General features: G+C 45.1%; 1 protein-coding gene across 1 annotated transcript in view; it reads right to left on the bottom strand.

The window, feature by feature from the left end:
* Nucleotides 1-13,649, bottom strand: part of BRMS1L (BRMS1 like transcriptional repressor) — a 34,201-nt gene extending 20,552 nt beyond the window's left edge. The window contains exons 1-3 of the mRNA XM_090033624.1: nucleotides 13,404-13,649; nucleotides 4,102-4,192; nucleotides 3,370-3,497 (exon numbers count right to left, since the gene is read on the bottom strand). Coding sequence (XP_089889750.1) covers nucleotides 3,370-3,497; nucleotides 4,102-4,192; nucleotides 13,404-13,539 — 355 coding nt within the window. The 5' untranslated portion in view covers nucleotides 13,540-13,649. The remainder of the gene's footprint in view (nucleotides 1-3,369; nucleotides 3,498-4,101; nucleotides 4,193-13,403) is intronic.
* Nucleotides 13,650-26,721: the final 13,072 nt, after the last annotated feature.

Genomic DNA, 26,721 nt, shown 5'->3' with positions numbered 1-26,721 from the left:
CTCTTTCTTTTTCTCTCCAGGCATAGCTTTCTGAACCTGAATTTTATTAGTTAAGCTTGAACTAGGTTTCCCCAAATACTCAATGAAACCAGGGTAATATTGTAATTATTTTTGTTTGTTTTCCCTTGCATGTCTATTATTACTAGTACCATTATAAATTTCATATACTTAGCAATAATTAACTTTTATAATCAAACTGGTAGTAACTGGGTGTAATTTTCCTTCTCTCCTGCTCCTTCTCCACTTGCTCTGAAGCAACGCTTCTTTTACCTAAGCAAAAGATCCCTGTGAAGTCCAAAAATACTGTGGGATCCGCTCATCAAGAGGCTACCACTACTAGGACACAGCAAAAGATTGGGACGTGCTGAATTTAAGACACATAAGGGGATCAGCTTGTACAAGCTGATTAACCCAGTTTGGCTCAGACGTGCCCTAATGAACTGAATCCTGGCCCATAAGGGTATCAGCTGGACACCCAGCCAGATTCAGAGGTATTCTGTTCACCTGTGTGTTTGTGTCTGACTGCATTTTATTCTTACCTTAATGAACTGATTCCTGGCATATGAAGGTGTCAGCCTGTACATGCTGATCAATCCCGGTCAGGCGTGTCACATTAGTGTGTGTGTGTGTGTGTGTGTGTGTGTGTGTGTGTGTGTGTGTGTGTGTGTGTGTGTGTGTGTGTGTGTGTGTGTGTGTGTGTGTGTGTGTGTGTGTGTGTGTGTGTGTGTGTGTGTGCGTGTGTGTGTGTGTGTGTGTGTGTGTGTGTGTGTGTGTGTGAGAGACTGATGTGCCTGGAGGAACCAAGCCCCACTGAAACCAAGTCCTGCAAGATAGCTCCACTGGGGGTGAAGACTTGCAGAACGGATACAGCTCCATATACAAACACAAGTAACACAAGCAGCACGTTGATAGAATTACAGAGATCCTAAAAATGTATCCCTAATAAATGAGCACACCCCAAAGTGATAAGCAAATCTAGTAACAAGAGAAAAAGATGACTATGGCTTTAAACACTTTTGTAAGCAGCTCATTAAGGATGGTGTGAGTGCTTTAAGAAATCTGATAGTTTTCCTTCTAAGTTAGAGAACTTTTGATCAGAGGGAACTTTAGTTCTGCTACTATCTACTTTAGAAGGACTGTTCAACATCTAAGTGGCCACCTGTCACACAAGCCACATCCCCCCCCCACCCCAGGCCATATATCACATGGCACAGACCCCCTGTGAGGTGAGCGCCCCCCCTTCCCCCAATCAAGGGTCATTCCCTACTGTGTCGGGCATAAGCCCCAGACACCCAAATCCCCAGGCTGTTCCACTCTAGCCCAAGTGTCTTGATGCCCACCTTGCTGGGGTCATCTGACCCCAGCAGTCTTTCATGCCCAAGTGCAGGGGGGCTGGACTTGATGATCTGTAAGGTCCCTTCTAGACCCTAATAACTATAAAACTCAAGGGGGGTAGACCCTAATAACTATAAAACTCAAGGGGGGGAAGGGAGGGGAGGGGAGGAGGCAGGCAGCAGAAACTGGAAGAGAGAAGAGATCCATGAAGACCACAGTAGCAGCAAGAGAGCAATGGGGGAGCAGTGACCAGGCCAGAAACCTAAGGGCTGTGTGTTAACCCCTTGTAGGTAACATGCATTCTTCAGACCACCCAGTGAACATCCCTGAACTTCAGCATTGGTTTCAAAATATTTTTGTAACATTGGTCTTTTTTTAAGCTTTCTTAGGTTGTAACAGCCTATAATTTTATCCCAGCAGGAGTTCTCCTGGTTGGATTTTGTATGATTTCTCTCTCCCACTACTTTCTCAAAATTTATCATTTTTGGGTCAAGTATCAAGCTGTTGACTAGAAGAAAAAAAAGTGACGCTTTCCTTTAACAAGTAACGAAAGCTTTTGAAATTCTCTGGAATCCACTCAGAGGGAAAGACCACTAATATTCTCTGAACTTGAAAGATGGCCTTTCTGACTTGGATCATGTGTATTATTTTAACTTGCCCTAATTAGGGTTCCTCTTTCTTCTCTTTGCCTCTCTTCTTCTTTAGACATGTGCTCTCCTTCAGAGTGTCACTTATGATCTAAGTGAGTGAGAGGAATATTGGGTATTTGGCCTCTTCATACCATCTTGTTCTTAATATCTGCATTAGGATCTAAGACTTAAAACAGATAACCCACAGACAAGCCAGAAAAGCCTGTTATGTCAATACTAGAAGAAGGCTAATTGAGAACTAAAAGATTGTTAAGTAATCCTTCTAAGGTTAAGAATTAGTAGCCCTAGAAATCCTCAGTTATCCTTAGTTGAAGGAGTAATAGGGCAAACCCCAGAATAAGAGCGTACTGAGTAATTTTGATCTCGACTTCTGGATCTGACCTGCCTTCCTTCCTTGGAAGTAACTGAAGGAGTGAACAGCTGCATCAGTACTAATGTTGCTAAGACTGGCAGTTTTGATCCTTTTCCAGCAGTTTTCTTCTGACGCTTGTATTCTAAGAGGACGTACGCATCATTCCTCTGGCTAGAGACCTCCTCATTGTCTGATTCTTTGCTCTTTTCCAGTTTAAGTCCCACAGACTAACTTAGCTGCAGAGGTCACCATCCACAGACTTCACAATGGGGGTTGAACAGGAGAAGCAGATCTTTTTTTTTCTGTTTCTGTCATACCAGTGCTCCATCTGTATACAGTTAGCCTTGACCTATACTATTCTTCAGCAAGAGAGCACACGGAATTGACAAGAATCTCCTCAGCTTTGGCTTCTCCACATAATTAAAAAACAAAACCTGAAATCCAGTTAGCTACATGGTAGATGTTTAAAATCCAATGCTGCTCTGCTGTGAATCAACAGTATCTGAACAAGCAAGCTGCATAAATGAAGACGTACTGAGAAAAAGGATTCTAACTGGATTTCAAATTTCTCTCTCTCTTTTTTTTTTGTTGGGGGGGGGGACTGGAGGGGGCTGCATAGTGAAATGGAAGCGTCTCTGAATCTAAGACAGCAGAACAGAACCAGTACAATTTTCATGAGGTAGGTCACTCCTATTCTGCCAGTGACCCACAAGTGCAGGTTTGAGCCCAAAACTGCAAATAAGATGTAGATAGTGTATCTTCTAGTTATGGTTTTATATGTTCAGTTGAGATTTCTTAGTTTTAAAAAAATGCACATCTAACTTATATAGAGTTCTAATAAATTCTCCCACACAGTCTCTTTTAAATGATACAAATAAACTTTTAACTTTTGTTTAAAAAGGTTTATGTTATGTTAAGTATTTCCTAAAACTTCACATCTGTAAGAACCACACTAAAACAAGGAAATACTGACCTGGAATCTACATAGTAAATGTACACTGTTAAAGAGCAGCAATAATTTCACATTCCTACCTGCCACCTTTGTTCGGATTTGCATATTTTCTTGCAAAGCTGCCAGCGGTTCCAAGTACTCTGGGGCCTTTCCAGCTATGACTTCCTGCAGTTTCGCATCCACCTGACTTAATCTCTCTTTGTAAAGTCTCAAATTGTAAAAGGAGAGTATTAAGTAAAAGGGGAAAAAAAACACAAGCAGAATCACAGAAATAATTTTCTCTGAAAAAATTCTTTGCACAATCCCATATCTAATTTAATCATTCCATAACAGAAAATTAAAACCTATAAAGTTGTATTTGTTGCCACTAATTTTCCAAGCTTTATAATAAATTCTCTTGCATATTTTTTCTAGAAGGCGTAAGCAGATATGAAGTCCAGGATTGTCTATCCTTTTCTAAAGATGAAGTACAAAGATTTTTGCTCTAGCAAGACATCTAGATAAATCTAATTAATACCCCAGAGAGGAGCCTTGGTTATAATATATACTGGTGTATACTACTCCAAATTCTATTTCAGAAAATAATAAAATGGATCTTGACACAGTTCCATATTTTTATACCCTCAACATTTTTGGAAGACAGACTCATGCCATCCCCTCTAATGCATTTGGGGAAGATCTACACCTGGAAATCTCATAAAGCAAACTAAGGAAGAAGTTACTCCTAATTTTAATCACCAGCCTTCTTAAAATGGCAGCATTTGAAATCATCTTTAAATAGAAAAACGTTTTCAAAACACGCAACTACTTACTGATCTTTGAGGTCTGTAAACTGTTTTTCAAGGTTGGACATTTCATCTAAACATTCCATTCTTCTTCTTTCACAGTCCTCATCATCCATTTCTATGAATAAAAAAAAGTTAATTTCCTTGCAAAGTAATAGAATAAAATATAACATTTCTCTCTCAGCCTTTCCTCATATGTCTTGCTCTCCACGCCTCTCATAATTTCTGTTGCTCTGTATTGGACTCTTTCCAAACTGTTCACATCCTATTTGAAGTGTGGGGCCCAAAACTGAGCACAGTACTACAAATGAAGCCTCACCAGAGCACAAGAATCACTTCCCCTGATTTACAAGTGACACTCCTTTAATATAACTCGGTATACTCTTAGCTATTTTTTGAAACAAGAGCACACTACTGGCTCATATTCAGCTTATGGTCTATTGCAAGGCTGCCCAACCTGTTAGTGGACAGGGTATCACATCCCACAAGCCACACACTGGAGGGGCTACACAAGGCAGGACACAGGCTCCCTGGGCACTCCCCTGCTGCACCAAGCAAGTGGGCACTCCCTATGCCTCATTGCACCAGGCACGGGGACATTCTCTATTGCGCAGGCACACAGGCACTTTCTACTTTCTGCACTGCACTGGGCATGTGGGTACTCCTCCCCCTCCACCACACAGCACCATGCAGGTGCACAAAGGCACCCCACCCCTACCTTCAGCTCTTTGGGCACAGGCTCCTCCGTTTCACCATACCAGCATCCTATATCATGGGATTCCACCATACCACAAGCTGTGCCACACTGCTCTGGCCTACCCTGCCCCTGGAGCCAGAGGAGGGGAAAGCCCATAGCCTACAGAAGAAGCAGCCAGAAGGAAGGGAAGCCCAGAGCTTCCTCCAGTATGTCGTAACTGAGGCAGCAGTAGCTGGGTGGGAGTAAAGGTGGCAGTCTAACCCCCTCACAGGCCACATGCAGCCTGCAAGCCACCAGTTGGACAGCACTGGTCTACTGTAACCCCCAGGTCCTTCTCTGTAGTACTGAAGTCTAGCTATTCATTCCCTGGTCTGTATTTCTGCATGCAATGTTCTGTCCAAAGTGCAGGGCTTTGCACTTGTCCTTGTTAAGTCTCATGCGACTGGCTGCAGACCATTTTTCCATTCTATTCAGGTCATTCTAGATCTGCCCTCCGCCCTCCAGTGTGTCTGCAATTCCACCCAACTTGGTGTCATCCACAAATTTGCTAAGCATGTCCTCATCCCAGCATCCATATCATTAATGAAGATGTTGAGCAGTACCAAACCCAGAACAGACCCCTGAGCAACCCTACTTGATACCTTCTCCCAACACTGAGACATTGATATTAGACACTGAGTCACTGAAGTGAGCACAATGATTCAACCTTACAGGAGCCCTCTAATCTGTATATCCTAAGCTTGCTAATGAGACTGTCATGGGAGAAGACAGTGTCAAAAGCCTTGCTCAAGTTAAGGCAGGGGTTCCCAAACTGTGACACACATACCCCTGGGGGTACACCAGACATACCTAGGGGATAGGTGAGAGGAAACTGTGTTAATGGTAGATTTCATTTTCATTATTATAATAATAATTGGCATTTAAGGGGTTAAAATACAAAACGTATGCTGGTAGGGGTATGTGGGCAGCTGGTAAATCTGGAAGGGGGTATGCAATAAGAAAAAGTTTGGTAACCTCTGAGTTAAACTATATCACATCAACTGCTCTCCCCACATCCACAAAGCCTGTCCACTTATCACAGAAAACAAATTGGTCAGGCATGACTTGCTTTTGGTGAATCTACACCAGCTGTTCCTAATCATCTTGTTCTCTTCCAGGTGCTTCATAATAAATTCCTTGAGGACCTGCTCCATGATCTTTCCAGATATTTAAGTCAGGCTGACTGGTCTGCAATCCCCTGGATCCTCCTCCTCCCTTTTCTTAAAAATGGGCACTATATTTCCCCTTTTCCAATCATCCAAGTTCTCACCCAAACTCCATGAATTCTCAAAGACGATAGCCAATGGCTCCAAAATTACCTCAGCCAATTCCTTCAGTACCCTAGGGTGCATCCCATCTGGCCCTACCAACTCAAAAGCATCAAGCGTCTCTAAGTAATCCATAACCTTTTCTGCTACTACTCTAGACTGTCTCCTTCCCTGTCTTTGCTGTCAACTGCATCCATCATGTGGTAGCTGTCCCTATTTGTGAAGACTGAAGTAAAAGAGGTTTTTACTTCCCATCGTTTCCATAATATACAACAGAACCTGAAAAGTAGTTTCTCAAAAAGAAAAATTTCCCCACTTCAAGAGTCTTTCTATTAATCTTTTCTATAGTCATTGGAGGATGACTTGGGGAGACAGAAGGAAAGTGTCCCAAGAAATGTTTCATGAGTCCTCACCACTCAAATGGAAAGGACAGTGCTGCTCAATCTAAGGGTATAATCACAGTTCACTTCCAATAGTTGCAAATCTTTGGGATGCTGTGATATAGTACGTTAAGATAATCCTGCCCTAAAAGAAAGCAACTTTGTAATGGCACAATGGCACTTAACATGTATTAAATTGCCCGAATGTGCATTTGCTCACATTTTAACTGCACAGTGTTAAGTTGAATGTGTGACACTACACTAACAGAAATATACTTTCTTCCAGGAGTTAGAGCCATTTAAGTTCATCAAATATTAACAAAAACAACAGTTTTAAAAAATGATGATAGAAAATCCTAATCCTTTGTGAATTTCACAGCTGTCAGTCTCTTGTGTTTACAATGATCCTAATTCTTTATCCAGAGCATTTCAGGAGAGATTTAAACCACACACACATTTTTAAAGAGTTTTTTTTTTCTTTTTTTTTTTTACATGCCATGAAAAACTGAAGAAGATTATCACACAATTTTTCCCTTTGCAGTTAATTATTTAGGTTGTACAAATTAAGACATCATCCAGATTCTTCTGTATCTTTAAAAAACTACAAAACTGTACAATCTTTTCTTCAATGCCTGATGAAGGGGGCTTGTGCCCAAAAGCTTGCAATTAAAGCATTTTTTTTGCAAAAATCTTGTTAGTCTGATAAAAGATATCATCTCTACTACGAGTCCTGATTGTCTTTTCCTCTAGAGTGTAGACCAGAGGTAGGCAACGTTTTTTGGCTGCAGTGCCGAAAAACACCACAATGCCTACCTCGAAAGGTGCCGGAGTGCCGGCATGGCAGAAAAACAAAATGAGGGCAAGGGGTACATGCCAGGATGCCCTGCTTGTGCCCCTTGCCCCCCACCCAAAGCCCCTACCTCACAGCCTGGGCTCTGTGGCTGCCAGCAGCTACCCTGGCTCTGGGTAGCAGCTGGAGCCCAGGCTACTCCCAGCAGGGCTTGCAGCATCCCAGCTGCTTGCTGGGAGCAGCCCGGGATCCCAGCTGGCAGCAGCTCCCCAGAGCAGGGGCCGGCTGCAGCCGGGAGCCTCCAAACCGCTGTGCTGGGCTCCGGCATCAGCTCCCCACCAGTGCGTGCAGGCGTGCCTCAGAGCTGGCGGTGGGGGAGGGGCCTGAGGCAGTGTAGCCCTGCTCTATCCCCCACTCCCAGCATGGAGGTGATGAGCCCGGCACAGCTCTTTGTAGCCAGCCCAGGCTCTGGGGAGCTGCAGCAGGCAGAGTACAAACAACTGCGCTCGGCTGTACAGCTCCAGCATCAGCTTCATGCTGGCAGCGACTGCATGGGTACCTCGGGGCGGGCTTCGCTGCCCTGCTGTCTGCCCCAAGCTGCCCGTGCAGTCACCGCCAGCGCGGAGCTGATGCCGGAGCTGTGCAGCCCAGCACAGCTGTTTGCACTCTGCCCACTGCAGCTGCCCAGAGCCCAGGCTGACTACAAACAGCTGCTCATCACCTCCGTGCCAGGGGAAGGGGAGAGACCAGGGCTGTGCTGCCTCAGGCCCCCTCCCCCACCGCCAGCTCCGAGGCACACCTGCACACTCCAGTGCAGAGCTGATGCCGAAGCCCAGCTGTTTGGAGGCTCCCAGATGCAGCCGGCCCCGGCTCTGGGGAGCTACTGCCAGCCGGGATCCTGGGTTGCTCCCAGCAGGCAGCTGGGATGCTGCAAGCCCTGCTGGAAGCAGCCAGGCTCCGTCGCCAGCAGCAGCGACCCAGAGCTGGGGCTGGCCATGGCGTGCCAAGCAAAACAGCCTTGCGTGCCATGCTCGGCATGCATGCCAGGGGTTGCCAACACCTGGTCTAGACCAATACGACTACAACCTGGAATTTTAAAAATAAATTCTAGGAAAATATTTTTAAAACACCTTAAGCTATAACATCAGATCTGTATTGTACCTCAAATCACACATCCTAATATGTACATCTGGCATGGTAGGACACACAATTTTTTAGATCAGGTATGGTATAAAATGCCTTATATCCCAATGTTGTGATTATATTAATGGTCTGCCAGGGGCCTAGGGAAAGTTGAGTTGAGGAGTGCCGATTCTCCAAAACAGTGCATTACTCTAGGTTAGTGACCAAAATGACCAAACACATCTTTGGTCCTATTCCCAAATTTGGCACCCTACCACTTCTTCCTGTTCCCCAAAGTGAAGGAAGACCTTTGTGGAAAACCTTTTACTAAAGATAATGGGATGACTGCTGCAAATAATTTCTGGATATGCAGAACAAGGACTTATCTGAGATGTGCACAACTAAGCCATGCTGAACCAAGGTACTGATGTCAAGGTGAACCTCACTGAAAAAACCCCCAAATATACAGCTGAATACAAATTTAACTGCTGAAGCCCCATTCTCTCATTCTTACAGCCACACATAGTCTGCTAAGTATTTTTAGCCTAAGGGCAGTCTTTAAATTCTTTTTAAATTGTGTTTTTCCTTATATAATCTTTCAGTCTGAAAATTTATCTTATTCCTATTCTATCTTCCACCTCCTCCATTTCTTCATATATAGCAATTTCAGGTTTTTTAGGTCACAATTACTTCTGTTTTCAATATTTTGATAGTCATTCTTTCATCTCCTTCAAATCAAGTAATTCATGATCTCCTGAATTAACAGCCATTCAGATAAATTTCATACAACCTCTCCTTCCAGCTCTCTCCTATATTCTTTATAAAAATATGAAGATAAAGTAACTGACAAACCACTACATGGCTATGTCCTCCCCCCAAAAAAATTTCAAAACATTTAATGGAATTGCTAAGCCCATAGCAGTAGCAATAAATACAATTTTCTGGACAGTTTAGATGTGCTCTCAGCAGAGGGTATAAACACAATAAATTTAGATCGAGGTGGACAAAATGTGGCCTGGGGGCCAGATGTGGCCTGCCAGGCCATTCTATCTGGCCCACAGGGCCCCTAAAAAAACTTAGAAAATTAATATTAATATGCCCTGGGTTGCCTGTCATGAGGCCCTCAATGGCTTGCCAAAACTCAGTAAGCGGCCCTCTGCCCAAAATAATTGCCCACCCCTGATTTAGATCTAGAGCTAAAAACAATTCTATCTAAGAAAACACAATCCATTGATTAAAGAATCAGCACCACATCATTCAACAAGTCCAAAGTGAACCTTTACATGGACAGAAGCCAACATAAGCTACAACAATTGCCCTGGACTTGAGTACAGTTTCCTGTTCTGTCCAATTTTGTGTGTGACCTTGATACATGTCACTCAAGCTCTACATAAACTTACCAGGCTAGGCAGAAGTGCTCTAAAGCAGGGATTGGCAAGCTACAACCTGCAGAGCTATGGGATCCTACCCATGGAGTTTGGGGACTTCCATGCCATTTCTGTAGGGCAGAGCTTTGCCCATACTGCAGCAAGGTAGTGGGGAGAAGTGGCAAGATCTCAGCGATGGCCTGCACTGAACTCAAGCCAGGTTACTGTGGCCTGCCACCAAAAAAAAGTTGCCAGCACTGCCCTAAAATACAATGTGCTGGTCTGACTGCTCTCTCCTAAACCAATAGCATAGACCAGGGGTATCAAACTTGTGGCCTGCAGAATCACATTGTGTAGTCTGCAGGGCTCACAGGAAAGGCCAGGGCAAGTAAAGACATGACCCATCTTCAAAATCTGGGGCACCCGATCCACAGAGCCCTGCTGCAACTAAGAGATGCGCTCCAGCTGGAAAGAGAGAAAGCAGAACGTCACTGTCCCGAAACTGAACGTGGAGAAAGCTTATGACAGAGTATCCCACCAGTTCCTCTTTGAGATGCTGAAGCAGATGGGAAACTTCCCAACCTTTGTTCATTGAATCAGGACCCCTCTACACGGATCTGAGCAGCAAGGTGCAGGTCAACAGGTTCCTGAGTGCACAGATCACAGTGGAGCTGGGGGTCTGGCAGGCCTGCCCACTCTCCCCAATCTTATGTGTGTGTGCAACTGAACCCCTGGCCCAGTGGATCAGGCAGGACCCCAGGATCTATGGAGTTCACATCCCAGGCAGCAGCACAGAAGGTCCTGGTCTAATTGAATGATTTGAACGTTCTGTGCCGAAGCAAACAGTCATTAAAAAGAACTCTATGGCAAATATATCTACAAGGCGGCATCGGGGGCCAAGCTCAATGTGGGCAAGAGCACCTGCCTGTGGGCAAGCTCAGTGACCTGGAATCCCTGTGTGTCTCTGGTCCCCTGCGAGGGGGGTCAAGATCCTCAGGGTGGAATTCAACCCCAAGCTGAGCAGCAGGAAAGCATGCAAAAAGACAGAGGCCAAGGTAAAACACAGGTTGGGTCTGTGGCACTCTCACTGCCTCTCTATGGAGGAGCACATGGCACTTATGAAGGTAGGGTTGCTCCTCCTTCTGTACACTATGCTGGTCTTCCCCCTTCTAAGCATATCACCCACAGAATCTGAATGAAAGCCAGAAAGAATCTGTATAAGGTCAAACGAGCCAGGGGTACAGCCATGCCAGACACCCTCCTGTTCCTATGGGCAAAGTACATGAGCCAGATCTGTAAACTGGCAATGGGCAGAGTCAAAAACAGCCTGTCTTGTGAGATATTTTGCAGAGCACCTCCCAAGACACTGTGGGGTGCTCGCGCCAACCAATAGGAGACTGTGGCTCATGGACCCACCTCCGTTCTACAAGATCCTGAATGAACTTCACAGCATGTATGGCCTACGGAATGCAGGCCCCACCATGGCCAACCACAAGAAGATACAGGAGGGGGGTGAGATTTAGAGATATCGTCACCCGTAGACTTCCTCCTGGGCGACACCTGCCAAGCTGTGTGGGAGTGCATCTGCCACATGGGCCTAGGCAAAGACTACAGAGCCTCAAACTGGCTGGTATCCCACCGAGCCCCTCCAGTGAGGGTTTGGACACAAAGGAAGAGGCAGCCAGGGAGATCCCGCTACCCGAGGGCAATCTGCCAGGGAGCCACTGAGACGACTGACCACCTCCTATGGCTCTGCTCTGATGCCAAGGAGGTGTGGAAAAAGGTAAAGCGGCTCTGCAAAGCAATGACAGGGGTCGGAAAGCTGACCAGAGAGGCAGTGTCATATGGGCACCTGATCATTGGCCTACTTTGATCAGTTTATGTCCTGCGTCAGGAGCGCCCTGCAGAAATCCAGGAACCTCCTGATGTACGGACACATGAACTAGAGGTGGCAGACTATGTTAAAATGGCCCTAAGCAAACTCCCGTCCTACTATCAGAAATTGGCAGCAGAGGACAGTGAGGACACAGCCAAATCTACCTGGCAGAGGGACACTTGACACAGGATCTTCCAAGTCTTACACCAAGTGGGGAAATGTCTTGACATCCTCTTTGCTGTCGCTGTCCAACTAGATCGGAAGGCAGCAACAAGCACAGCAGCAGTTGATCCTCCAGTGAGAGTGAGTGAACTAAGTTTTAAACCCCATATTCAGGGAGAGGACTAAGAGACAGTGGGTTTAAGGGAGACGCAGCCTTGTGGATGGGTGCACAGGAGCATGGTTCCACAGGTAAGCATAATATAATAGGTGCACAGGGTTTTCTTTTGTAGGTGAAGGTACAAGTATATGATGAAAAGCGACTAGAAGGTGTGTATGTGTACATGTGTGTGTTTGTGTGTGTACACACATACAAAAACACACACTTTTATGTATATATAAAGACATATACTTTTACCAAAAAAAAAAAAAAAAAAGTGTTTTACAGTCATGCTCAGTATTGACTATATTTAATTAATGACATCGTTGGTTTCCAGTACAAAGCACATACTACTTTTAGTAGCAGTTCAAAGGTAGGCGATGTACTTAATACAGTTTCTTTGTACATGAATGTAAGATGAGGTGTTTTCTTCCCCATGCTGATTGGGGAAACAAATCCTTGTCTTGTATTCAAGTATATACAATATTTCTCAGAACTGTAATGCAGATAAATACAATAATGACTGTATTAATATTACCATGATGGGGGCTGTTATTTAAGGACCTGAACCAATGACCTATTTACACAAACTGCTCCTGTTTTTTTCACGACAGCTGAAACCTCAACACCCAGGGTACACTTTGCCCAATATCTAGCATATGATTAACCCTGAAAGAACTGGAGTAAGGCCACATCAATGTGTATTACATCAGTGAAAGCATCATATAGCTTCAGCTTTTCCCAGGGTTGCCATTCATGCAAGCAAATTGGCTGTTACCTGCATCCCCCACTGTAGCAAGGCTATAACAATATCTGCTCCACAGAGCTTGCCAGGAATAATCACTTTACCTATCTGCTCCAGACCCCCGTGCCCAGTCCTGCAGTAGCTCTCACTTTTCACTAAGATGTTGGTGACTGGGGATCTGATCTTGCACTGGTGAGACCCTGGACCTCCCAAGCCCCAGAGATTTAGGCAGCACCATCCTGAACAACTCACTACCCAACTTAGTTAAGCAGCACTGGCCACCTAAGCCATCCTCAGGTGACTGGAGCCTGCCCTTTGCCCCAGCAAAAAGGCAAAGAAACTGCCTGCCTCTTGCACAGAAACTGAGAGAGATAGTTTCTAACTGGGGACTAGGCAAACCCAACTGGAAGGACACCGGAGCAGCCGGGGTCGCGCCCCATACGGGGCAACCGAGCTGAAACCCCGCCCTCGCCCCGCGTCCCCGCCTCGGAAGCACCGAGTCAGGGAGGAGCCAGCGGCAGCCGACTCTGAGGCGGGGTGGGGCGGGCCCCGCACGGCGCAGCGGCTCGGGGAGGACGGGGAGGAGCGTCAACGGCTCCGAAACCAGCGCAGGGAGGGGCGGGGCCCCCGTGAGGGGCGGCCAGCTGAGGTGCTGGGGCTGGAGGGGCCGGCCCCGCCCACAGCGCGCGGGGCAGGGGGGAGGGGCGCGCGGCGCCGCCCGCCTACCCGAGCTGTCGCCCTCCTCTGAAACGGACGAGCTCTCGGTTTCCTCCTCCTCCGAGCTGCTGCCCTCGTTCTCGCCGTAATCCACCTCCATCTCATCGTGGTTGTTCTCCTTCTTCTCCCGCGAGTGGACCGGCATCGTGCCCCCGCCCGTCGCCGCCGCCGCTGGCCTGGCCCCGGCCCCTCCTCCTCCTCCTCAATGAGCCCGCGCCATCCCTGACCCGGCGCAACCAAACCCCCCTGGCGCCGCCCCGCCGCCCATTGGCGGGTTCCGCGCCGAGTGGGCGGCCCCGTACGCTCCCGGCAGGCTTGGTTGGCCAGCGCGCGAAGCAGCTCGGGACTCGTAGTGCCGCCCGTAGAGGGGAGGTGCGCGGGTCCATGCCGGTGCAGGGGAAGTGCGCGACAGCTCGTTGCGGTCGAAAGCGCCGCTGACTGGGCTGAGGGGCAGCCTCGGGTCACGGCCCCGCCTTTGTCCCAGCCTCAGGCCTGAGGTTGGCGGCTCGGATCTGGCAGGATTGGCCGGACGGAGGTTTCTCCTCGTGCCCTGCCTCGATCCGTGACCTCTCTTCATCTCCTGGTGCAAGCGGTGCTCAAGCCCCCGGGCCGCATCCGGCCGCGGAGCTCGCGACGGGCTCCCCAAGGTTCCATCTACGGGGGAGCCAGGGCAATTCACAAGCCCACGCCGCCAAATTTCCGAGCCCCGCGGGGCAGGTGACAGGGGTCGCGGGGAGGGGCAGGCGGGATCTAGCACGCACAGGGCTGGGGGCAGGGCAGCTGGCACAAGCAGGGCTGGGGCTGGGCTGACAGGCCCAATGTAGTGCGAGGGCTGTGGCTGTGATGTGGCACATGCCAAATTGATCTCAAGGTCTGTATTTGGCCCATGAAGACAAAAGATTGGGCACCGCTGTCTTAGTAGATGTAATATCAGTTTTGAATTACATCTGTAAGTCTGCTCCCTAGGGCTGACAATAACCACTGGCAGGGGTTTGGTAACAAGGAGAGTTCATAGTAGAGTAAAGAAGGGCTAAGAACCAATGTTGTCTTAAGCTATGTTGTGTTCTACAGGCCTGAATTCCAGGATTGGTTTGCCCTCCAGCCATGTTAGGGGTTGCTGTATTGGACAGAGACAGTTAACAAAACTCTTTCCACATTATGACAGGAGGTAGTTATGTCCACTGAAGCAAAGAAGTATGTCTCATTTAAGTGCTGAGTTCTGCAGATTGTGTCTATAATAGTGCACAAAGTAATACGTCTCCTTGCCTGGCATGGGGACCATAAAGAGTGCGATGACATGATGTTATACAGGATGCTGATTTCTTGGTATGTATAGGCAACATCTTAGAAGAAAGCTTTGGGACAAGAGTTAAAATGGCAGTAACTGTTTATAGTGCTAGAATCATTGCTACAAAATAGGCTTTTAGTTTTTAGGCTAGGTGTGGGTAGGTTCTGTTACACCAAAACAAAACCCAAGTTTTGCCCTAGCAAAAAGTGACAGTTAGACTTTGTTATACATTGCTCACATGCTCTTGTGGGGTTGTGTTACATGGTTTCCTGAGGTCCCTTCCAACCCTCATTTTCTATGATTCTTTTCCCAAAGTGATCTGTACAGGAAGTGTGTTTAATATGTTAGTGGTGGGTTTAAGCCATGGTTCTCAACCTGTGGGCCACCCAGGCAGGTATAGAGGGATTGGTTGACACCCCTCACCGCCAAAGTACAAGTTAACACCCCCACAAAAAAAAATATTTCAAGTCTATTATCTCCAACATGGGGAACAGAAAGGTGGAGTTAATTAGCCAGGATGCAGCACCATGCTAACATGGCAGCTTTGCTCCTATTCCAGATCTAGCTTTTTCAGAGAGTTTACATTTCTCCACTTCATGCCTGGAAAATGGAGCACGAAGGAAGCAGGCTGTGACATTGTGCTTGGGATTGGAGGGAATTTGGCTAGGGACCCCAAGGAGAGGGGGTTAAGGAATAGCTGGATAACTTTCGTGATCATTATTTATTAGAAGCATCTATGCTGTGGCATGTGTATATGAAACATACCAGGCAATGGTTAAATATTTAATTATACTATTATGCAGATTTGGTTAATGGAAAGATAAATTGCTATAATTGTAAGTCACTGTTTGAAATCTTGTTCACTATTAGGGATTAATTACTAAGTTTAATTTTTCCACAGTAGGTGCAGCTATTCTGAGGTAACTCCAATAAAATATTAGACTTGTTTGTTTGCCAAAACAGAGTCATTAAAAAGTGTGTGTGTGTGTGTGTGTGTGTGTGTGTAAGAGAGAGAGAACTTATTTTTGGTACATGCAGTGAAAAAATAGTAAATTCTTGATTTACTGTAATCTATCCCATCTATTGTTAGCAATTATGCTTATCAATATCATAGCACAAAGATCCTGGAAGCTTGCAATGATGGTGCTACATTGGTGTAGATAAACCATGTACAGGATGTGAAAGTATATACTAAACAATTCCATTGCTGATAGTGTTACATTCTGTTACATTTTTGTTCTTTTAGTCAATTCAGTGGAAGTGGGTGCAGAACACAGTATAAATTCCATTGCTGCAAACTGACGAACCATAGTCCACAAATTAAATTACTACTGAAGTACATCTACATGAGACATTTACTTTGCAGTTGACTATTTAACTGCACAGTAAACATCTCAGCATCTACACATGCACCCCTCTTAGGGCACACAAAACTAATAAACTCCTTAGCAGGGTAAGACTTGTAAATAAAAGTCCTACCCTGCTGCGGAGTTTTGTCATGCACATTAGTGCACGTGCAGACACTGGAGCTGACTGGCTGGGGCACCACGGTGCTTCAGTGCGGGGGGATGCCTGCTGGCTAGCACTGCACTGAAGCATCCTCATACCCCAGACAACCCCTCTGGAGCACATTGAACCTGATCAGAGCAGCCCTGGGCTGGTAGGCTGATCCCCCCCGCCCCGGGCCTCCTGCCAGCCAGGGCTGCTGCAGCCCAGCTCAATGTACTGTGCTCTGTACATACTTGTAAGTCATGCATCCAGGAGCTTCCTAGGAGCAATAAACTGCAGAGTAATAGGCTCCATAGTATATTGTTGCCAGGGGAAATACCATGACCATGATGGTGGTAAGGGAAGTACTCTGCCAGAGGTAATACAATTAAAATGGCACTGTGTAGTGGAGGGTTGCACCCTTGTCTGCTCACGGACAAGACCCCCTACAAGGGCCTCATAGTCAGCTTCCCACTGGCCACCTTTCAGTGAGAGGATCTTGGGTACACACTGACTTTATGAAAATGGGAGACTCCTCCCTAGCTTGCTCCTGCAGCCAAATGACTCAGGGAAAGTGAAACTCGGGTGCATCCAAACCCCAAGCTTTCCAGTTTGGGCCTGCACTTAGGATGCCAAAGGATTTGGAAGCATCTGAAGCTCCAGGTAGTGTGGAAGATGTTTATCAGTAGTAGGGCCACATTTTGTTCTTGAACAACTTACACACACTGTATATATTGCTGTCCCTAATGGCAAGTGTAGATTGTGTCCAAGATTTGGGAGACTGGGTTACAGCCAGATCCATGAATGCATTTTGATGCCTAATTTCTATTGATTTCAGGTAGATTTAGGAATCTTTGTGGATCTGGGCTTTATTTTCTTCATACTGTCCCTGTTATTCTGTGTGACTTTGGACATATTACTTAGGTTTTTTCCCCCCCTCAGTTCATCATCCGTAAAATGGGAATAATAGAGCAACTCTGCCTTGTTAGGATATTGTGAGCATAAAAACATTACACATTGTGAGGGAATTAGATAGTATGGTATTGAATAATATAGTCATAAATACCTGAAGTTAAGTTTTCTAAAAATATGGAAAATACTAATGATAGATTCAGATACTTTTAACAACATGTAAATACTTATGACCCTATCTATAATTGTAATCTACCTAAAGTTATTTTTAAGAAACTATCAGACAAACATAACACGAATAGTACAATTTTTTGTAGGTGTCAGTTGATTTTTTTTTATTTAGTAACTTTGAATATGTGGTCCAAAGTATATAGGCCTTATTTACAAATCCTCAGCCTGACAAAGGGTTTTTAAACCCAAAAGCTTGCAAAAAAAATTTTTTTCCAACTATTTAAGTTGGTCTAATAAAAGATATCAGATTCACACAAAAAATCTTGTCTGCCTATGTCCTGAGACCAACATGGCTACAATCTACACCCTTGTTTCCAAAATTAGCACTGCATCCTAAAAATAGTGACTCTAAAGGTTTAGGGGCCATAGTGGTCAAAAAGCTGATTTACACAATCCTTGGATATATCAATAAGGGAATGGCAAATAGGAGGAAGGCGGTGGTTTCAGCTTTGTATACCGCACTGGTGACACTGTGTATCTGAGTGCTGTGTCCTGTTCTGGCAGAGAGATATACAAAGGTAGAAAAAATGAAAAGGGTATACCATTTTACTTATTAATATTCTATTTTATCTGGGGGTGTATGACCACTGCCTTTAATTTAAGATCCTCGTAAGGCAGGGTTGGGTAAGGCGGCCAGCAAAGCAGTCTCGCCCAGCCCACAGAGGCTCACTTGGCCCCGCCCATGCGCGTGCGGCAGGTCCCGCTGCCCGCGGGCGCTCAGCGGGGCTGGGGTAGCGCAGCAGCCGGACTCCATTTCCCAGCAGCCCCGGCGGCAGCGCTCCTTCCAGCTGCGGCTGTGGGAGCCAGCCCTACTGCCCAGGCACCGCGGCTTCCCTGCCCCAGGCCCAGTGCCAGGGTGGGCGCGGGACCTGTGTGGGCAGACCGCACAGGTGGGTGGTTGGGATGGGGCCGTGGGGTGTAGTGTCTGGAAGCAAGATGGGCTCCCTGAGAGCTTTTGGAGGAAACACGCGGCAGCGTGGGATCCATGGGCAGGGCCATGCGGGAGCGAAAGTGTCTCAGCCCCGGCCTCAGCCCCAGATCCCAGACCTGGCCTTGGATGCAACCCCTGGTCGTACACCCTACCCGTGCAGCTTCCATCTGGTCTCCATGGAGACCCCAGGGTGACAGCTGGAAGTGGGGCAGAGCCCTGGTTTTGCAAGCAGGGACATAGGTAGAGCACATCACAGCTCTGCCCCGTCCCTGTGCTTGTTACTGCACCGCAATCTCAGGGTCAATATGGGGATTGGCTGGGAGCTTCACAAGCAGGGTGTGCAGCTGAGCGGGGAGCTGCATCCAGAGCCGCAGTCTTGGGGTGGTGACAGCATGGGGCTGGGGCAGAGCCGTGATCTGCTCTCTATATGCCCAGGCCCATCACACGGGTGTGCGCCCAGCAGATCGCGGCTGTCGCTGCACCTGCAACCCTGCCCCATGATCCCAGCCTCACCTGCCTGTCCCACTCCTGAATGCCACTCCCTGCCTGCCCGTGCCCCGCCCAGCGTAGGGAGTTTTGGTGGTTGTTGCACAGTGGGGGGAGGATACTGACCCAGCCTGTGACAACTCAACAAAACTCTTTATGTGGCCTGTGGACCCAAACAATTGTCCACCCCTGTTGTAAGGCATTTATGGAGCCAGGCGGTAAAAACTGGTTTAAAATTGGGAACCAGTTTCAAAAAAGAGAAACTGTGAACTGGTGTTCCTATAGAAGCCAGAGGTGTTGCAAGCAGGGTTTGTGTCCCTGAGCATTACTTATGTCAGGGACTCAAAAGTAGTCCCCAGCTGCTGTTGCCACCACAGTATCTGTGGTGTAGCTCCTGTTGCTGCTGTTGCAAGTAAAAAGGACATTTGCAACACTTGCATTTGTAAACATCAGGTTGTCCCATCCCAAGTAAAATAAAAGCCCACTATCCTTCAGGGGCTAAGTAAGCTTATTTGCCTGATTTCAGTTTCATACCCCACATATTTGGAAAAATGAACAGCAAGGGTCATTTTCCAGCAGCCAGAACTTGCAGCCAGAAAAGAAAGAGTTATCCAGCTATACCAGGACTGGATAATATACCAAGTGCTCTGTCTAAAGTTTTTGAACAAGAATGTATGCAAATGTTCTGTGATAAGCTTAAGATTCCAATTTGAAAGTCAAAGAAATGCAAATTGCTTCTAAATGAGAAATACTTAGTCTGAGGGCAGGGATCTCCACTAACAAAAAGAAAATTGAGTCTGTATAAAAGAAGCCAACTTCCCAGACATTCATACATAGATGCAGTTTTGTAGAGCTCTATTGTTATCATAGAAGTTTCATTTGTGTGTTTCTCAGTATTCGGGGAAATCCCTACGTAAGTTGGGAGAGAGAGAAAAAGTATTTTGATTGTAAACTTAATGTGATTTAGCATTTTCAGAGTTCGAAAAAAATCTTTGGACTTCTGTCTGGATCTACCCATGTTTCAAAGACATATCCAGATTAGATGGACTCTAATGGTAGTGCCTGCAGATTGAGGTCAGCATTCATACAATAACATAAAGGACTGGAGAGAGTGGTGGCTCACTGAAGCAAAAATCAAATTTTCTAGAATGAAGTTATTGTATCACCCAAAAGGAATTTCTGTCAAAGATTAAATAATTAGAACATTTCCACCACTATCTACGTGGGAAATATATGTGGTCAGAACAGAGATGTATACCTGCAGTTGTTTAAAAAATCCTGAGGAGCACCTTGTCACATGGTTTGAAAGGCTGCAGTGTTCTGATTTCAGTCAAATGTAGGCACTGACACAAGCATAACTGCACATGTTTTACTGAACAATTGGAAGAAAAAGCATCTTCCTAAACCCTGGAACCCAAAAACAAACAAGTTAAAAAACAGCTGAATGAACACAAAACAACAAATAACTGCAAAGTGTTTATGCAGGAGAGGTGGTGTGGAAGGCACCTGTATCTGAGGAACCTGCTGCCTCCTTTTTACTGACTACCCTAAATTGATACGGGGACCTTGGGCATCAAGTTCTGTGAAGGCCCCTGTCTTTTGGTGGGCTCAAATACACAAGGCCCCTGTCTTTTGGTGGGCTCAAATACACTTACCTCTCCCTGCCTGAAGCTATCTACACTAGGCCTAGCAGCAAGAACCTTAGAGAGGTGACAGTGTGGGGGAATCCTCCTACCCCCAAATGCCAGAGTTCTGTATAAAGGAGAGGCCCTGGGCAATGGTGTCTCCTCAGGTATAGAGACTTGAATAGGGATTTAGTGCAGGTTCAGCAGACTTGCTGGGTATATATGTGGCAGGTTCCAAGCTGGCACAGGTGCCTGCTAGTGTGTAGGGGACACTGGCTACTGCCCATTACCTAACTGCTCAACAGGAAGGTGACTCTCTCCTCTGTGCCGTGGTGGCTGATGCTGTAGACAGGTGCTAGGCCAATTTAGCTTGGCCTAAGTTCTGGTAATTCCAAAGTGTCAAAGACACAACCTCATCACCTTCTTTTCCAATGCATTTGGTACACTCACAGCTCTCTGGACCAGATGCCCTGTTATGTAATAAGAAAGTTGATGTAATCACTTTTGAAATAACAGAACTGAAAATAAATATAAGACACCTAGCCTATACTGGAAGTTTCCCCCACATAACCTTGGCAGCAAGGATGGATTTTTTCCAAAACACATGTCACCAAAAGCCCTAGTATAGATGCAGTACCAGGAGTTGTCCTTTTTGCCAACAGTTTATTTTGTTCAAGGAACCAATACAAGTAATATTGACTAAGTAACCTTTTTACACAGATTGTGTCTGCACTAGGAGTTTTTGCTAAATATAGCTATATTTTCAAATTTTGAAGTGTAGACAAGGGCCAGGGCTCTGTCAGTTTAACTACACAGGGCAAAACCCTCATAAATAAAGCCTAAATGGACTTGTCTACATGAATGTGACGGCATAGTGGTTACTGTGCATTTATTTAGTACTTACATAATCAAGTACTAAATAAACGTTCAGTAATTGGAGTTACTGAGCAGTAGCACCAGCAACACTTTTTTAGTGATGCTACTGAACAGTTGCCTAACAATACTGTGCAGTAGTGTATTAGCACTGCTGGTGCTGTGACACAGTACTGCGCAGTGTTATTCAGCTATTTTGCAGTCCGCATCTCATGTAAACATGCCTATGACACCTAAATATAATTCCTATTACTACCTCTTATTGCTTTGTAATTTGACATCTGCAGTTTTTCTATTCCTTTGGCAGGATCATCTGAAGGGAGTTCTCTTCAGCCAAGTTCAACTATGAACCTTATCATCTTCCCTCTTGCACTAGCAATGGCACCTTGCCCAAAACATTCATGTCTTTCAAACATCTGCGTCCCTTATAGGTAGCATTATGCTCTTGTCTCTGTCCCAACTCCCAAGTCCTCACTGTGCTAGTGGTAGGCATTCCAGTATCAAAGGCCATGTATCCACAGGCCAACTAATTATTCAGCACCACAAGTTTTATAAGAAAAACATTACAGCAATGCTCCAAAATGCTGTAGTAACAGTTCATAAAATGTAGCATTTTGGACTATTACTATATAATCCAAATTGATTAAGAGAAGGACTAGTTAAACTACCTCAAGAAGAAGAATATATTTTTTGGCTGTAAAAGAAGCCAGAAGATGGAAAACATGTCTTAATATTATACTCAGTAGGAAAATAAACACAGTAAAATAAGCTAGACATTGTGAAAAAGAGCAGGATTTTTGTGCTCTTAGTTTTATACATATAATAATATTTGTGTAAAAGAATAAAGCACACTTTACAATAGCAATATTAATTTGGAGCTATCAATACACCATCATAAGGCAGTATTTGTAATGATGATAGTTATTGCTTTGTAACTGGAAAATATGTGTTCATTGATGACTCCCATAATTTACAAAGGGACTATTACTACTGTTTAGTGTCCTATGAGTGTCTCAGTAGTAAAGTTCATGTAATTAGAAAAGGATCTAGTCTTTGTCAGCTAGATCCAAGATACTCAACCAACACAAGGGAAGTAGATGGTGAGGATATCAGTGTGAGAGAGTGCTTATGCTAAGCAAGGCCTAGCATTAAAAAAAAATGCACTAAAACTCCCAGAATGCTTCAAGGAGGTTGAGGAGTCAGCAATTGACATTCTGGTAATCACTTTCTGACCCTTAGATTAAAATACTGAACTTCTGACCTTTAAACAATGATAAAAATAGCAGACATGCCGCTTACATTGTTAAGAATAGGAAACTGCATGGCTAAACCGCAATGACGAAAAAACAACCGCATATTATGTCAGTTTTGACATTTTAACCCTGCAAAACCCAGCAAAACATATAGATGAATAATGTATTTAGGTTATAGAAAATTAGTATAAGAAATATAAAGGTCATTAAGGATTAACATAAGAAGTGTAATGATTATAATACAAAGCGTATCACCTGATATTATAATATAGATAAATTAACTAAATAACCAATAGAAGTAAGAATTAGAAAATGCATATGTATAAGTGTTATCATATATAACTAATAGTAAAGTTATGTTAGATGCCTCACTTCCACCATGGGGACAGTTTTGTATCTTTTGCCTAAAAAAAGATAAGGGACTCCTTTTAAATGAGCTGTTGACCAGTTCTGAGACTACTGAATCAGGCAGCCGCACCTAGCCTCCGGGTTAGAGAGCAAGGGCTTGATTTGGGAACCTTGTGAACCAACAGACCTCCTTTAGTTTATGACTTTGTGAAACAATAAAAGTTTTAAATTGAACAGGTCTGAGCCTGTGCTTAATTCAGTCCTATATAATTCGGCATCGAGCTCCCACAATCAGAATGGCATAGAATACACCCAATGAGACATCCAAGCTAGCTTAAGTATTAGAAGTAGGTAGCACAGTGCTCTGCCTAGGATAATTTATCTTTCTCACCCTAGGTGGGGCACTGCACTAAGAGCACTATACTGCTTCCAGTAACCAAGCATTCCAAGTACTGCATTGTGCTGTGTTGACATACCTCATGTATCATTGCTTAGATCCTGCTACACTACAAAGTTATCATGAGAGTATATGATGCCATGCCTAAAATCTGAGCTGTTATTTGGTCTTTCCATGGTTATAGATGATAATGACAAAAATGAACTTATATATTTTGTGGTTTTGTAGTCAGGCACTGCAATTAAGCAGGGGCAATAGCCATTCTGTATGAAAATAACTTTATGTTGGAGTTCAGGCCTGAACGAAGTTAATTTTTTTCTATGTGATGTCAGTATGGGCAGTATCAGATTCTTTTATGGGGTGAACTTAATTATGATGTGATTAAGACTGAGAGGAACTAAAATATTGAAGACTCCACATGTATAGTCACACGGGTTTAAAAATTGCTATACGAGTTTCCTTTATTATTCATCATGTTTATTATTAGTGCCTAACAGGCCCGCAGTGTTCTAGGCACTGTGGAAAACAGAGAGTAGCAAATGGTCCCTGCCCTGAAGAGCTTACAGTCTCAATAAACAAGACAGATAAATGACTGAGGAAAGGAGTGCAACATACAAGTAGAGTGAATAATGTGATGGCATCAAATGCCATGTTAGTTTTACAACATATTTTTTATTGGTGAGTTTGCTTAGGAGGCACCTAAGCAAAGAGAAGGGAAGAAGGTGAGAGGAATGTGTGGAAATGAAGCTGAAATAAATAAACAGTGAAGAAATGGAAAGCGGCAAGGGAGGATTGGAGAAAAAGTCCAGCACTCAGTCAAGGGTAGCCAACCTGCAGCATGAGTGCCACAAGTAGTAGGGGCAGCCTCTGTGTGGCAGGAGGCAAATCAAGGAAGGAACAGGCAGCACAGCAGCAGGTATGGCAGGGAGCAGCAGGGGAACAGAAATCAGAGCAGCAGATCAGACAGGGAACAAAGGGCTGGGAGCAGAAAGCAGAGCAGCAGATTGGACAGGGGAAAGGGATCAGAGTGGCACCTGGGGAGGGTGCAGGGCTAATTTGTGGCATGCTTCCCAAAAAGGATGTTCTACACTGCTCTAAAGTACTCTGCAATGCCTGTAACTTTCAGCTTTAGCTGTTTGTGCCAGTTCCCACTGGAATCTCTAAATGGCTTCTCTCTACAGTTCTCTCCTAAATTACATGGCTGGGCAGGGGGGCGGCACCGAGAGGGGAAAGGTACCACAGGATCCTAATCCCTCCACAATGTAGTATCTCCCTGCATGGTTCTCAATCCAGCAAGGGATACTAGGAATAGGGCTGGCTCTGGTCCCTATTTTGTCCCTTTCCCTGGACAGGGCAGTTTCTGTTTTGGCTGCTTCTCTTCCCAGCTGCCATCCCTACCTCACTCTGCAGTTTTCCCTTATCACAGGAGGGGGAAGAAGGTAAAGGTTACTGGTACAAATGTAGGGTTCTTGGGTCAAAGTACCTCCTGTCTTTAATATTTTTAGGTTATTGGGCTTTTTGTGTTTCATTAGGGTTTTTTTGCACAGAGTTAGGTAAAAATTGTACCTCTGACATACAACCTATTTCACTGATCAGAAGCTGACCCCATCAGTATACTATACCAATAATCAGTTTAGACACCTAATATTTCAAAGTTTGTTGGAATTTTATTCAGGTTTTACAGAATGGAAATATAAAAGTAAAGTAACTCCCTACACTTTCCCACCCTGCACAACCTTGACTGCACATGCGGAGGTGGTAATAAACAACTAGATTGCAGCAGAACCTAACCCTTCCCTTGCCAAACCTGGCATTTTCTATCACAGTTTTCAGTGCAGAATCAAGGCCACTGAAAGCACGGAAACTACTTGTACACTTAAAGTTAAGTGTATGCATAAATTTTGCAAGATCGTGACCTTTTTTGCATATGGAACTGCCATATGGATCTTGCCAAGTGTGCTGGGAGTGAAGCAGTGCCTCCTGGAAACCATTATTTGGTCGGCCAACATCACTTTCCTTTCATTTAATAATTTGTTGACATCTCCTGTTCCACCTGTTTAAACTGTCCTCAGTTACATATATACAAATGAAGATTTTTGAAAAATTGATCAAATTTTCAACAAACCCATATTGTTAAAAAGTTGTTCAGTTATAAAAATACACCCAGTCATCAGATAATCCAGAAAGCCAAGCACCTAAACATAAGAAAATACATAGTTAACAGCATCACAGACCTTGTGCAACAAGTAGATTAAAGAAGTTAGTCTTAAAAAGATAAAGCAGTGCATATTTGATCTTAAAGTAACAACCTTCAGAGTTAAAAGTTATGTGGTGATAAAATGTGTTTTCTTTTATTATAACAATTCTACTGTTACATAATATTTTTCATCTTTAGATCTCACTTTACAAAGAAAAATAAACAGCATTATCTCTCTTCTATGGAAAAACCACAAGAGAACAGTGAGGTGACTTGCCTGAGGTCACACAGGCAGGCCAGTGGCAAGCACTGAAATAAGACACCACTTCTCACCCTACTTGCTAGACTCCACTGTCTTAATACGAGACTATGCTAAGATTTATAGGGTTAATAGCCTTACTTTTTGATACGTGTACATACTTATATTTTGCAGTTGAGCTGGGTGACTCACCAACAGTGTTGCCAAGTCTCGCAATTTAATCAAAAGCCTCACAAAATTTAGGTATTTTCTTAGAACCAGTCCCTGAAATCCGATTACCCAAGAAACCATATTCTTTGTAAAACTACAAGTTTGCTAGCACTCCAGTTCCACAAAAGATCAAAAATCAGAATTCAAAGTGCTCCAACATCACAAATCAACAGAAAAGAGCAAAAATAGTGCTACTTTACAAATCTTGTTATTTTTATCCCGTTTGTATGCCTTGGGGCTGACTTATCTGAAGACTGAGCGTCAAACTGGAGGAAACGTGGCTTGGTGACCAGAACATTTGGCTTGACCTTAGGAGAACTGAACTCCCTGCTAGCTCTGCTGATGGGAAAGTGATAAAAATGAGTGCCTCTCCTTCACCAGTACTCAGTCGTCCCCCTCCCCCCCGCCTGTGTAACAGAATTGATAGTTCATTGGTAACTATTAGCAACATTATTATGTCACATTATCACGACCGCCCTGGCTTTATTAAGCTTTTTGCCATTTGAAATCTCATTTCCCTGCCTGGCCGCTGCAACCCCAACCGGGTCCTGATATTAAGCGCCTTCCCCTCCTAGCCCGCGGCGCCTTCAGGGCCTCTCCTGCGATGTGACGCACCGGCCTGTTTCCTTCCTGTCCCCTTTGGTCAGGGTTCAAAAGGCCCCCGCTGCGTGGGGACGAGTCAGTCTCTACGGACCGGGCGAGCGCTGTAGCACCCCAGAGCGCCCCACCCTGTCTCCGCCCTGGGCGCTTCCTCTTGGAGGCGGAACCGAACCCTCCGCCTATGACGTACCCACCCAGCCTCAGCCCAGCTATGATGTCACACGGCGGT

This window comes from Crocodylus siamensis, chromosome 2 (assembly GCF_052110815.1).
Source record: "Crocodylus siamensis isolate JL-2025a chromosome 2, ASM5211081v1, whole genome shotgun sequence".
In the NCBI taxonomy this organism is placed as follows: domain Eukaryota; kingdom Metazoa; phylum Chordata; order Crocodylia; family Crocodylidae; genus Crocodylus; species Crocodylus siamensis.
Note: the sequence above shows the minus strand (reverse complement) of the source record. Positions and strands in the feature narration are given on the sequence as shown.